The sequence below is a fragment of the Chiloscyllium punctatum genome, chromosome 11 (assembly GCF_047496795.1).
Source record: "Chiloscyllium punctatum isolate Juve2018m chromosome 11, sChiPun1.3, whole genome shotgun sequence".
Lineage (NCBI taxonomy): Eukaryota > Metazoa > Chordata > Chondrichthyes > Orectolobiformes > Hemiscylliidae > Chiloscyllium > Chiloscyllium punctatum.
Genome location: NC_092749.1, coordinates 115,613,381 through 115,628,480, shown reverse-complemented (window position 1 = coordinate 115,628,480; position 15,100 = coordinate 115,613,381). Strand labels below are relative to the sequence as shown.

General features: G+C 38.3%; 1 protein-coding gene across 5 annotated transcripts in view; it reads left to right on the top strand.

Annotated features, from left to right (window-relative positions):
• ehbp1 (EH domain binding protein 1) overlaps positions 1-15,100 on the top strand; it is a 398,936-nt gene that overhangs the window by 83,220 nt on the left and 300,616 nt on the right. For all 5 annotated transcript variants that reach the window (XM_072581599.1, XM_072581598.1, XM_072581595.1 and 2 more), the window contains 2 exons: positions 12,875-13,056; positions 14,303-14,442. In XM_072581599.1, the coding sequence (XP_072437700.1) occupies positions 12,875-13,056; positions 14,303-14,442 (322 nt within the window). The remainder of the gene's footprint in view (positions 1-12,874; positions 13,057-14,302; positions 14,443-15,100) is intronic.

Below are 15,100 nucleotides of genomic sequence, written 5' to 3'. Positions count from 1 at the left end.
AATAGGTGCCATGTCGGCCCGGATAATGCATTGAAAGTGTGAGGTGCCCTGTGTGAGGCTGTCTGTGCCCCAGTGTTCAGACTGATTCTATTTACTGAATCTGACATGGATTCATGCAGTTTTTGAGGAAAATAAAATGTAATTTTGCAAGTACAAATTCGTTCCACAAATGTTTATGTACGTGTGTGTGCATGAGTGTCTGTGAGAGAGTGTGCCTATGTGTGTGAATGTAAAGGGGTATACGTCCGTGAGAGGCTGCGTGTGTGGGGCTTGTGTATGTGTTAGCGTATGAGAGAGAGCTTGAAGATGAGAGAGGGTCTGCTTGAGTGTATGGATCTGTAGGAGTATGTGTGTGTGCCTGTGTGCATGTGTGAGAGAATGTGTAAAACAGTGGGGTCACCTGCAATGTGACATGAACCCAAGGTCTCAGTTGAGGCCATCCCATGGGTACCGAACTTGGCTATCAGCCTCTGCTCGGCCACTTTGTGTTGTTGCCTGTCCCGAAGTCTGCCTTGGAGGATGGTCACCTGAAGGTCTGAGGTCAAATGTCCCAGATTGCTGAAGTGTTCTCCGACTGGGAGGGGACACTCCTGTCTATTGATTGTTGTGCAGCGTCCATTCATCAGTTGTTGTAGCCTCTGCTTGGTCACACCAATGTACCATGCCTCAGGGCATCCTTGAGGTATGAGATAGAGAAGGTTGGCCTAGTCACATGAGTACCTGCTGTGTGCATGATGCATGGTACCCCCATGTGTAATGGCGGTATCTATGTCGACAGTCTGACACATCTTGCAGTGCCTACTGTGACAGGGTTGTATGGTGTTGTCCTGAAAGCCGGGCAGTTTGCTGCGAGCAATGATCTGTTCAAGTATGGTGGTTGTTTAAAAGTGAGAACTGGAGGTGTGGGGAAGGTCTTGGCGAGGTGCCTATCCTCATTGATAATGTGTTGCAGGCTGCAAAGAACATGGCGTAGTGTTTCAGCTCCTGGGAAGTACTAGACAATGAAAGGTACTCTGTCGGTTGCAGCTCATGTCTTGTTTTCTATCGATGTAACCTTGTGGTTTCTGACCGGACAGTAGCTGATACTGTCACTGGTTGTCTAACATTATAATAAAATCACAGTGCATAAAAAAACTCACATTTGCTTTTCGTTTCAAAAAGGTTCACTTTAAACATTGTTCTGTTTGCGTGTTTAGTGTTCATTGTAAGAATTTATTCAATTCTTTGTTGTGAAAAGTAATGAATATGTGAGTTTTTATTCAAATACAAATTACATTGATTTAATTAGTGCAGCATAGTTTGTCACGATGTGGTAGAGAACTTGGATTAGCTTTATCACACTTAGAGTTCTTTGTTCTTTTTAAGTGCTTTTTGTTACTTTGGTTAATTAATGTGATTAATTAAAATGTGGCAGATGTAGCTGAGTAAGCTATTTTAGAGGACTACAGAAAGTATTTCTTGGACTGTGAGGCAGGCCCACTGTCATTGTTAACACCTAAAACAGTAGCTGCCTTTGTATATCAGTTGACGGTGCAGATGGCCAAGATAGTTCTATAGTTTAACTCGGCTAGCTTTACCTTCTACTGCAGGATAATCCAGCCAAGTGCAGTGGATACAAGGTGGTCTCGCTGGCCAAGTTTAACTCTAATAGGTTTATGGCTGATAATCCAAGGCCCTGTATAATCACGTGCGTAATCTGCAGACCTCATTCAGTAGTGACATAGGGTTAGGTTAAATGAACTTCAACATTGCATGTTCCATAGTTATGCAGCAACAGATTTTAATATTTCAGGGATTCTAATAAATATTCAGTTGCTTTCACAGTTGGAGTTACAAGTTAGAATTTGAATTTATTTAGTGCTCTAATTCACATTTACAAAATTGAATTTATGGTGCAGAAGAAAAATCAAAGAACCTTTGATTTCTTGCATTTAGGAATTTAGCCAACATTAAAAGTGCATGAATATATTTGAACTGATTGTATACTGAAATCCCTATGTAGAAATAAATGAAAAGGTGGGTTAATGAAATATTAAAGTAGCAAAATGCTCCATATTTGCATAAAAGGAAAATTTTGGTCATTTATAATTTGGTCATTTATAAACCTTTAGCATTCGAGTAAGGAAGAGTGAGCAAACTACAGCTATTTGTTTGATGTCACATGATGCACTTTCATATATGGTCTGTCTTTTTGTATTTGTATGCTGCTTTAAGGTGAGAGTCCTCAGTTCAGGGTGTGTGAAGAACCATTAGCAGCAGTTTTTGTAAATTCATTTAAAAATATAGGAAAGGCTTAGAGTCATAGAGATATACAGCATGGAAGCAGACACTTCGGTCCAATCCGTTCATGCCGACAAGTTTTCCCAACCCAATCTAGTCCCACCTGCCAGCACCCAGCCCATACCCTTCCAAACCCTTCCTATTCATATACCCATCCAAATGCCTCTTAAATGTTGGCTGCATTAATATTTCACGATTAATTCCGGTAAAGGTTAAAGCCACTGGTTGCTAAATTTCTTCATACTTTCCCTAAATGTTTTAGACCTTAACCAAGAAAAAACAAAAACTGCGGATGCCAGAAATCAGAAACAAAAGCAGAAATTACTGGAAAAGCTCAGCAGGTTTGGCATCTGTGGAGACAAAGCAAAGTTAATGTTTTGGGTCAAGTGATCCTTCAGTTCTGAAATGCAGCTGAGTTTTTCCAACAATTTCTGCTTTTGTTTTAAACCTTGTTGCCTGGCACTAATGGTTCTACCTCACCAGCATCTCCCTGTTTTAGACCTGACACTCTGCTTTCTGCCATGCTCATAACCCTGACTCGATGACACTGGGGTCACTGACATCCTATACAACCATGGGCCTTTGACCCTCATCTGTGCAGTATGTGATACTATTTGCTTCACACTTTGAACATCCATCTTCAGTGTCTCAAAACTGTCTCCTGATTCTGGTCATACAGTTTGAATCAGAGATAATATGTTGCTTTTTTTTATCAAACCCTTGCAGTCACTCAAGTGTACCACAGCGCTCCATGCTCCCTCCCTCCTTTTTATCATTCTCTGTATGCCACTTCATACACCATCAACTACAAGTATGAAGTCAACTTTTAGTTAGGTCCACCAAATCACTGTTTTATTTGTCTATTTTATTGCTGAACTTTTTTCAATTATTTCTCCAGCAATAATAAATAAGAAAGAATTTGTTTAGTGGTGACAAAATTAAAGCGGCCCATTTTGATTGTATGTGCAAACTTTTGAGATAAAACCACCATTGTTTTTCAACGTAGGTGAGCTGGTTCCAGGCCTCTGTCAGTGCTGGGGTTACTATAACAGCAACATAACGTAAATTCAACTTTGAGGATGACATGGAACGAGGATAATGGGTTAAGCATTTGTCATATGCAACAAAGACTGCATACTCAAACTACTGGACCTGTGCCTCTCAACACACTTCACATTCAACAACCAAATATATGAACAAATCAACAGCACGCCCATGGGCTCATAGCAGGAGCAGTAATGCAAAGGTTAGAACAAACACTCTTACCGCAAATTCAACCCAAACTCTGGGTCCGATATGTAGATGATACCTTTTGTAATCATTAAAAACACAGAAATAGAGAACACACATCGGATCATCAAATCCACACTCGCAGGAATTCGATTCGCTAGAGAGGAAGAAAAGGACAACCAACTCCCATTCCTAGACGTGATGGTACAGAGAACACCGAACGGAGAATTCACCACAAAGGTATACAGGAAAGCCACACACACACAGACCAAGTCCTGAACTATGAAAGCAACCACCCCAACACACACAAAAGAAGTTGCATCGACACTGTTCAAAAGGGCCACAACACACTGCAGTACACCAGAACTGCAAGAAGAGGAAGAAGAACACCTCTACAATGTATTCGCCAAAAACGGATACCCTCGCAATTTCATCAACAGATGCCTAAGGGAAAGACAACGGAATGAGGACATGCCACAACCCAAAGGACTAGCCACACTACCATACATCAAAAACATTTCTGAACTGACAGCCAGACTACTACGACCACTAGGACTTATAACAGCACACAAACCAACAGCCACGCTCAGACAACAACTCACCAGAACAAAGGACCCGATACCCAACATGAGCAAAACTAATGTAGTGTACAAGCTCCCATGCAAGGACTGCACAAAACACTACATCGGACAAACAGGAAGACAGCTAACAATCCGTATCCATGAACACCAACTAGCCACGAAATGACATGACCAGCTATCCTTAGTAGCACACACACAGACAACAAGCAACATGAGTTCGACTGGGACAACACTACTATTATAGGACAAGCCAAACAGAGAACAGCCAGGGAATTCCTAGAGGCATGGCACCCATCCACTGATTCAATCAACAAGCACATCGACCTGGACCCAATATACCGGCCACTGCATCGGACAGCTGGAACTGACAACCGGAAGCGGCAGGTACAAATCACTATAAATGCCGGAGGAAACATCACAGAAGCACTTCACAGGAGGCTCCCAAGCACTGAGGATGTCACCTAGACAGGGGACGAAACGTCTGCAACACAAATTCCCAGCTCAGCTAACAGAACCACAACAACCAGCACCCAAACTACAAATCTTCTCCCAAGCTTTGAATAAACAAGTAAAAAATTAGAGATGGATAGAAATCTAGCCATAAGTATGAAGAGTGGGAGGAACTCCAGGAAAATCACAATCACCAGAAAAGTGGTACTGAGTAAATTGTTGGGCTGACATCTGCCCAGGTCTGTTGGATACTAGGGCCATGTAAAAATGTGGTTCATGAGATAGTTGATGCATTGATTTTGATTTTCCAAAACCCCCTCAATGCATAGATACATCGGAAACATAGAAAATAGGAACAGGCGGAGACCATTCAGCCCAATGAGACTGTTCCATCACTCAAAGTGGTCCTCTATCTTAAGGCCATATCCCTGCTCTCTGTTCATACTCTTTGACACCTTTAGCCTTTAGAAACCTATCTAGTTCTTCCTTAAACATATCCAAAGACTTGACCTTCACCTGTTCTGAAGTGGTTGATTCAACCTATTAGATTGGAAGATGGAAAATATAACTATTCAAAACAGGAGAAAGTAGGAGACTGAGGCCAGTTGGTTTAACATCTGTCATTATAGAAATGCTAAAATCTATTATTAAAGGTGTTATAATGAGGTATTTAGAAAGGTTCAAGGTGATCAGGCAGAATCAGCTGAGTTTTGTGAAAAGGAAATGATGTTTAACTAATCATGTTTAGCTGACACAAAAATAAGTAGAAAGGCCAGTTGAGCGAGGGATACAATCAGTTTACAGAGAGATAGGTTAAGTAAATGAGCAAAAATTGGCAAATGGAGTATAATATGGTAACATGTAAAGTTCATTTTGGAATGGAGAACAAAAGAACAGAATATTGTTTAAATGGAAAAACTACAGAAAGCTACACACAAAGGGACTTGGGGGTGATTGTGCACGGAATCACAAAACTACCACCCAGGTGCAGCAGGTAATAATTTTTTGATTTGACTTATTATTGTCACATATACCAAGGTATAGTGAAAAATATTGTGTGTAGTGCAGACAGATCCTGGAAGGTAATCAGGAAGACTAATGGAATGTTAGCCCTTATTTTGGTGGAGTTAGAGTATAAGAGTAGGGACGTCTCACTGCAACTGTAAAAAGTGCTTGTGAGACCACATCTGGAGTATTGTGGGCAGCTTTGGTCCCCTTATTTAAGGATCTACATCATTTCATAAGAGGCAGATCAGGCAAGGTTCATTAGGATGATCCTTGGTATGCAGGGATTGTCTAATGAGCAAAAGCTAAGCAGTTTGGGACTCTACTCAGTTTGGGAGTTTAGACAAATGAGAAGTGGTCTCATTGAAACACATGATTCTTAAGGGGCTTGACAGGGTAATTGATGAGAGGATGTTTCCTGTCATGGCAAAGTCCAGGACTAGAGGGCATAATCTTAGAATAAAGGGGTACTAAGTTAAGACTCAGATGAGGATTTTTTTTCTATAAGGGTTGTGTGTCTTTGGAATTGCTTGCTACAGAGAGTTGTGAAGGCAGAGCCCTTGTGTATACTTAAGGCTGAGATGGATTCTTTTCAGTTGGGGAATCGGGGTTTATGGGGAAAATGCATGAAAATGGACATAAGGAATGTTGGATCTGCTGTGAGCTTATAAAATAACAGAGCAGGCTCGAGGGGGCCAAACAGTCTACTCCTCTTCCTATCTCTTATGATTGTATTATCAAAATCCTTTCAGGACTTAATCTGCTGTGGATGGATGTACTGGACATTGACAAATGCCTTCTGGAAATCTAAGTGCCACATCAAAGGCTATGGCAGAAAGTAAAAGCTCATGGTGTAGGGGAAGCATTTGGCATGTCTAGAAGATTGGTTGGCTAAGAAGAAGAGAGTAGACATAAGTGGATCTTTTTTCAGGCTGACAAGATGTAATGAGTGGTGTGCACCTGGTATCAGCGCTGGGACTTCAATTGTTTACAACTTGTATAAAAAGATGTGGGTGAATGAACAGAAAGTATGGTTGCTAAACGTGTTGGCGACACAAAGATAGTTAGGAAAATAAGTTGTGAAGGGGACATAAGGATAGCGATAGGTTAGAGGGATATAATAAATTTAAGCCTGTGAATAAAGATCTGGCAAATGGAGTGTAATGTGGGAACATGTGAAATTTTCCAATTTAGCAGGATGCCAAGGGAGTTGGGTCATGAATAAATCACAAGAGTAAAAATACAGGTGCAACAAATACTTAGGGAACTTAATAGAATGTTATTTTTTATTGTGAGGGGAATTGAATATAAAAGAAGGGAGTTATGCTTCATTAACAGGACACTGGCGAGTACTGTGCATAGGAAGTAGTTCAGAGAAGGTAAAGGTATGGTGAAGAGTTTTATTTTGTGTGCAGTGCAGGCAGATCATTACCATACAAAGATATTAGGGTGATCGAACAGAGCGAGGAAGACAGAGTTATGGCTGCAAAGAAGGTGCACTAAAAGCAAGCTCAACATTAGATTTGAAATTTAAGAGGTCCATTCAGAACTGAATTGAATTTATTGTCATGGGTACCGAAGCACAGTGAGAAGTTTTGTATTGCGAGCAATACAGGCAGATCGCATAGTTACGTAGCATAGATACATAAATAATAGGTAAACAGAGACAAAAACAAAAACATGGTACAGGCGAATGTTAAGAGTTTGTGAGTCCATTCAGTATTCTAACAGCAGTAGGGTAAAAACTGTTAGGAAACCAGCGAGTGTGTGTTCAGGCTTCTGTACCCTCTCCCCGGTGGTAGAGGTTGTAGAAAAATATTGCCAGGGTAGGATGGATCTTTAAGAATGCTAGCAGCCTTTCCTTGACAGCGGGCCTGGTAGATGGATTCTATAGATGCGAAGTTGGCCTTTGTGGTTTTATGGGTTGAGTTCACCACTCTGTGTAACCATCTCCAACCTTGAATGGTACAGTTGCCCTACCAGCTAAATCTAATAACAGTGGGGAAGAAGCTGTCCTTGAACCTGTTGGTACATGTGTTTAAGCTTTTGTATTTTCTGCCTGACGAAAGAGGTCGTCTTATGGGGAAAGGTTGGACAGGCTAGGCTTGTATCTGCTAGATAAGAATATGATGTGACCCAATTGAAATATACAGGATCCTGAGGGGTTTTGACAGAGAACATTGGGTGAGGATGTTTCTTCTTGGGGCACCTAGAATATAGGGTGACTGTTTAAAAATTTGGGATTGTCCATTTAAAACAGATGAGATCATACTTTTTCTCTGAGGGTTTTAAGCCTTTAGAATTCTCTACTTGAAAGAGCAGTGGAAGCAAAGCCCTTAAATATTTTTGAGGTAGATTCTTGTTCAGCAAGGGGGCCATAGGTTATTAGGGGAGGCAGAAATGTGGGTTTGAGGTTACAATCCAATCAGCCATGATATTGTTGAATGGTGGAGCAGACTTGAAAGGCTCCTGCTCTTGATTATATGTACCAGCCCTTCTGATGGAGGCTTCAGAACAGGGTGAATGTTTTCCCCCTTTTTCAGGAATTAAAAGATATTTGGCTCAAAGGAACCCAAGTGGGGATAAAAAAAACAATTTTAGCAAAATAGACGCACAATGCTGAATTAATAATTATATTTAAATGAAAATTTTGCAACAGAATTTAACCTTGCCAGTCCGATTATATCAAAAACTAAAATTGTGAATAGTGTTTCCAATTATACTCGTATTCCTACAGAGGCAACATGTTGTTGGAAATTTGTTTTGTTAAACTGTTAAATGCTAAGAGGCTGCCTTGGTGTCCCATATTTTATTCCAGTGCACCCGAATTAATGGAATGCCATGAAATTCTAGCTCTGACCAACAAAATTAATTTGAATTCAATTAAGTTGTCATGCATGTATTATATTTCGCAGGTATTGTGTAATGGCATCTGGTTTAAATTTCCACAATAATCTCGATAGGTGATTAAAAGGATCTAATTTACCTCTAATTTTGTGAATGGTTGGTATGTATTCTTCTCTTTTAGACAATTTACTCGTACAAATAGGAATTGTCATCCCATAATGGGAAAATCACCTGGGGGCACTGTCGCTTCAAGAAATTCAGGCTATGCTGCTATTCTTCCCATGTACATCATTTTCTACATTGTAAGGCCCTGTCCTGATTTCCAGCCTTATTTCTTTCTTTTAGTTGTGAGCGTTATCAGTATTTGCCAGAAATGGGAAGAATTATATGTCTAAAATTAAGAGTTTTTCAATTTATAAAAATATTAGAGAGCGAGTACTTCATCTCCAGCTCTTCTTATAGAGTATGTCTACATTTTGTGCTCGTTACTGTCATTTTTTGATTATTTCTTCAACTGTTCATGTACCGAAAGGCAGACTGAATTTTTTTTCAAAAATAGGGATGAGTTCCTGATACCCCTTTTTTAACATGCAAACCAACCAACACATTTGTGGAAAAAGATATCTGTAAATTGTGAGTCTTTGTAACTCATTGGTTGATAATGTGCCGCACAATTATTTGACACAGCTCGCCCTCAACTTCCCCTTCCTTTACTTTTAAATACATGCTGGATTTGTATGTTACTTGTACATTGAATTCACAACAAGAAGTTGAGGCTCATAGTTTAACAGCGCAAGTACCTTTTAACAAAATTTTGAATTTAAATATGATGTCAGTAATTCTCTCTGGCCAGGAGAGCTGTTGAACTGTTCAGAGTCATGCCTCCAAGTAGTAATTTGTTAGTTTTTAAGTTCTAAATTTTAATTTTTTTCTTAATTTTTCTTTTTTTACTTCCTTAATCAAATCTTCATATCTTTCCCATGCTTTCTGTGTCCAATTCACCTTCCTTTAGTTACTATGTTGTTCATTTCTTAATTTTTGAATTTCTATGGTTAAGGATAAAAGAGGACAGGGCAGCTGACAAATGGGAACACCAACACCAGTAAATTCCTCTCAAATCACTTGGAACTGTATTGCCGTTCCTTTAGTGTCACTGGGTCAGAATCCTGAACCTCCTCATTGTGGGCCCATGGATTATGAGAGACTTAACAAACAATCCAGATCTTTTTCAGTATATAATTTCAGGTACATCACACTGTAAACTTTTACTATAAATGCTATGTCTTATTATCTTATCTTCTACAACTACCTGAGAAAGGAGCAGCGCTCCGAAAGCTAGTGCTTCCAAATAAAGCTGTTGGACTATAACCTGGTGTTGTGTGATTTTTAACTTCAAGAAGGCAACTTCCCTCTATCGTCTCCAATTTGAGATGGACAAATAATGCTGACCCAGTCAGCGATGCCCATACCCTATGAATGAATAAAACAAAGGAGGCTGGAGAGACTGCTAAGTTTTGCTGCTACTCCTTATTGTTAGTTTACTTAAGGTAAAGAAATTGCTTCTCTGGCATCTAATTTTTTGACAAAGTGCAAGAATTTGAGGAGGCCACTGGCTACCGTCTGCTGCAGCTATCTCTCTCTTCCCCCGCCCATCACCACCACCACCATCACCACCACGCATAAGCATCCCAAGAGCACATTCACTGCCATTTTGGGTATACAGGTAGCAGGATTTAATTTTCAATAATTTTGACTATTTTCACCAAATAATCTCTTCACACCAGAAATTTACCCAAATGCAATGTATGAGCAGTTTAGTAAATTGTTCATGTTATCTCACATAACTCTAAAATATTTTTGACTCTGATACATTTGAGCAAAATTAAATTTTATAATTCAAATGAATGAGAAAGATGACTTATGAGTGTTATGACAAAATTCATTGCATTGAGAATTTAAGCCTTGTGATCATAGTGACTCAGTTACCTACTGCTTTGTCTTGCTTTTTTTAACCTTATAAAAACACCTGTAAAGGTGCTCTTTATTTATTTGGCATTTTTCTCACATGATGAAATTACAACCTTCAAAACTGCAGAGGTCAAGGTTAGCAAAGAAAGTGCGCATTCCCAGGCAGAACTCATTGTTGAAGTGGGCAGCATTCATGCTTGGGATTTACTCAAGCCTTACCAGGTGTGAGAATACCTTTGATCTATAACTTAGCATCTTAATAGGGTGTGCATACCGATTCATTCACAAGCTATTAAATTGGCCAATTGCATTTGTTTTGTCATTTACATCGAAGCATTAATTTGTCACTAGCCTGGCTTTGATAGTGAAACTCCTAGAACTAGGTACCTTTTCTGTGAATTTGGAGAATTGAATGGGAATCTCTCTTGCGGACCTTTGTGAAAAGGAATTTTAAAATTTTTGTGGCATAGCTATAATTTTTGAAACATAATTTGGGCTGAATAAATTAAATTTCCTCAGAGGACCATGACGACTAAAACTTTCTTTCAAAAGTTAGAATAATTTTTAATGGCTTCATATTGACACCGGTGCCTGTTTTACTGTAGTGTGTGAGAAATAATTTGTCAGACCATTGAAAGGCCCATGTGCAGGGTCCTTTCTGGGTGACAGTTAACATTTTTCAGTTTAGAAGAACTATTGTTTAAGAATATAAAAGTATTCACAGAAGAATGGAAATCTTTTAAAATTATTTACTTAAACCTTAAAAGAAGGCTTCATTGCAAATTATATAACGGTATGAAGCCCAATCGTTTACTCTCATTGTGTGGAAATATTTGTTTCTTCCCTAAGATAAACAACTTCATGTCCTAGCTTTATGTTGATGCAATTTGAAAACTGTATGATTCACCCAGCTTTTCCTATTGTATTTGAAAATAATTTCATAATACATTCACTGCACTGAAGATAACTAGTTAATTACCATGAGTCTGTTGAATTAAATGAAATGGAATGAATGCTTTATTAATCATCCATACAAATTGTGTGCATAAAATTGACTTCAAACAAAAACAAGATATAGTGACAATCTAAGCTACATGAGATGTAATGAGTGTTGTTTAAAGATTGGAGACAGCATGCAACCATTTTCACTTCACCTGCTGATAGTGAGCTACTTAACTGTATTGACAGTAACAGCATAATGATAGCAGTATTGTAATAAATTGCTGGGCCTTTATTGTACAGTGCTTATTTCATTTTACAGGTTTTTCAGAACCTACGGCATTAATCTCGCTCACTGATTGACAGTGGCAGCAAGGGAAAAGAGCACCTTTATTGTTTGTACTAGTCAAATCTGTTAAACCTAATTCTGTTGAGAGTATTTGCATATTCTTAAGTATTTCTTCCGAGTGGGCCTAAATCCTCCTTGAGTGTTTGATGCATTTTCAAATTCATTCTTAAGGTATCTACATGCCCTATTAGTTCTGTATAATGCAGTCAGCCATAATCTCTCAGATAAGGCTGGTCTTGAACAAGACTTTTTATGAAGAATGGCATGTTACATTTCTGACTTATTCTGCTCGGCTCATATATCAACAGAAATGTCAAGTACTGTACTGCTGAATATCTGAAATATATGCCTGCTAACAGGGGACATCAATAAAGGCAAAATGTAGTTTTCAGAATGTTAATGATGTACTGAAAGCCTAATATAGTACTTTATATAGTTTCATTTAATATTTTGCCAGACTCATGCTACAGCTGTGTTTTTCATTAATTTATACAACAATAAGTTGTATCTCCAAAAATTCCAATGTCGAAGAACTTGAGGTTTTGTCATTTGTCAAAGTAATTAAATCTACTAATGTAAAATTGTCTTTAAATAGTCCTCTTGTTCTCAACTGATTGTGTTTTTTGGTATTATGATCTATATCTGCACATAGTGGATTCACAGCTGGTAGATTGCATGATGACTTTCATGTTTTAATGGAATTGTTTGTGATTTATTTATGCTGATATATAAAAATGGCACTCAAATGATTCAGGATGCTTTCATTTGCTGAATTTGTAAGATAGCACATTCAATTCCACATGTTTTGATAGAAGGCAAATGAGTAAAGAAATGTTGCTTTAAATATTGGAGTACTGGTCCACATATTATGTATACAACTTCAAATACAGACTATAAATGCAATCTACTATATGCAGATATGATCATGTATAGAGACAGTTAGAAAGTTTAACATTATATTTAAGCTGGAGCTAGACCAGAAAATGCTGAATAAGTTGTTAACTTGATCAACTAAATCAAAAAGCATTATAACATATAGGGCATGTTATTTCACCAGTGTTGTTTTTCAAAATTCGACTAAAATGTTGTTGTTCTGCATTTTGGCATGGTTAGGTTTTTCAAAATGTGTTGGTAAGAATACTGATTGATACCCTGAAAGTTATACTGGTTTCTTAAATCCAGTGGAGCAAATTTTATTCATTGATATTTTCTTTTCTCTTTCCAGGAGTCACCTTCAGGCCGTAGAAAAGCTCTTGCCACCAGTAGCATTAACATGAAGCAGTATGCAAGTCCCATGCCTACACAGACTGATGTAAAGCTGAAATTCAAGCCTTTGTCTAAAAAAATTGTTGCTGCCACATTGCAGTTTTCTTTATCATGCATTTTCTTGAGAGAAGGCAAAGCAACGTAAGTTTCTTTGAACTTGAACTGAACATCGCCCAGATGCTTCAGTTGTATTTTAACCTCGATGTTTTCTTCATACCTTGTCAGATGGCAATACAGGGGCCTAAAAGTATTTTTGAGATTGCTAGCTATGAAATCTAAAAGCCTTCAACCAGAAACATTTTGTTGGGTTCTGATGAAGGGTCACTGAATCTGAAATGTTAATTTTGCTTTCTCTCCACGGATGCTACCGGACCAGCTCAGTTTTTCCAACAATTTTTGATCTTGTTTCTGATTTCCAGCATCTGCAGTTCTTTGATTTTTTTTTGTTTAGTAAGAAACATGTATTTTTCTTGTTGATTTTGAAACTATGTTGAATATGGATACTTTTCATCTATAGACAAATGAAAATTAAATTAATTAACCTATCAATATCAGTCAAGAAAGCATAAAATGCCACCTTAAGACCGTTTCTGTGAATATAAAGTTATTTAAAATTTTAATTTAAAATGAGATATTAGTATTTGTAATGTTTCCTTCTTTTGAAGTGAAGAGCATAATCTTCAGTGCAGACCAAACTTCAATAAATTATTGATTTGTTTTAGATAATTAGATCATATTTGCATTAAAATGCAATATAAAACTGTATTATTCCAAATAAAATCAAGGAGCGATTAGCATCTGACAGTAGCATACCTTTTTATATAAAAGCGTTGGTTCTATTATTCTTATTTATCAAATTATCTGTGCATATCGATCACTTCCTGCTTGTTGGATCATGGAGCCAGTTTTTTTTCCAAATTTTTCTGTTAAGGATATTTTATTTATTCGTTCATGGGACGTGGAGTCACTGCAGGCACTGTTTCCTGCCCTATGAAATTATAAAGAAAAAATTTCACATGAGAGTGGCAAGTAAACCATCTCATTCAGACCTGTTTTGGCTTGTGTGTGACATCAGTCATTATTAAATAAATTAACCTTTTTTGGTTTTCATCTTGCTAACATGTGGACGCTGACTATGCTTCCCATTGTAGCATCCCAATTGATCTCTGTTATTTAACTTACCTCACTCACCAAACTTGGGAAGTGCTTGGGCTGTAATTGTAACTATTCACTGGGGATATTCTCTAAGACATTTGGGATTCTCAGCAATAGTCTCAACTCCTTGCCTGATGAATTGCTTTTAAAAAAAATAAAATTCAAGAGTAGTCAACAAACTTTCTGAATTATGTGCATGAGGTTTTTGACTAGTTATGTTTCTGATGAGCAGGGATGAGGATATGCAAAGTCTGGCTAGTCTGATGAGTATGAAACAAGCTGATATTGGAAACTTAGATGACTTTGAGGAAGAAAATGAGGAAGATGATGAAAACCGAGTGAATCAAGAGGAGAAGTCAGCAAAAATTACAGGTTTGATATATTTACTGTCAAATTCAGAAAGATATACCTTAAGATTGTTTATGGCTATAAAAACAATTTACTGATGAGGCATTCATGTTCTTGGTGTCACCATTCACCCCAAAATGTTCAGCAAAAGCACCTGTTCAGTATAGTGGCTCAGTGGTTAGCACTGCTGCCTCACATTGCCAGGAACCCAGGTTCGATTATAGCCTCGGGTGACTGTCTGTGTAGAGTTTGCACATTCTCCCCAAGCCTACGTGGGTTTCCTCCGGGTGCTCCAGTTTCCTCCCACAATCCAAAGATTTGCAGGTTTGATGAATTGGCCATGCTAAATTGCCCATATTATTCAGGAATTGGTAGATTGGGTGCATTAGTCAGGGGTAAATATAGGATAACAAGGTAGCGGAATGGGTCTGGTTGGGTTGTTCTTCGGAGGATCTGTGTGGACTTGTTGCACTGAAGGGCCTGTTTCCACACTGTAGGAATTCTAAAAAGTAACTCAATCCTTTTTATGGCAGTAGTATTTGGGTGTTCTCGTAGATGTTTGATTCTGTTATGTCTGTCATTATTAGTATGTTTTGAAGACACACTTGGAGAGAAAGGTGTTCACTGGTGCACAGAAATCAACCTTGGGGTTCATGTTGATGTACAATTCCATGTTTGCTGT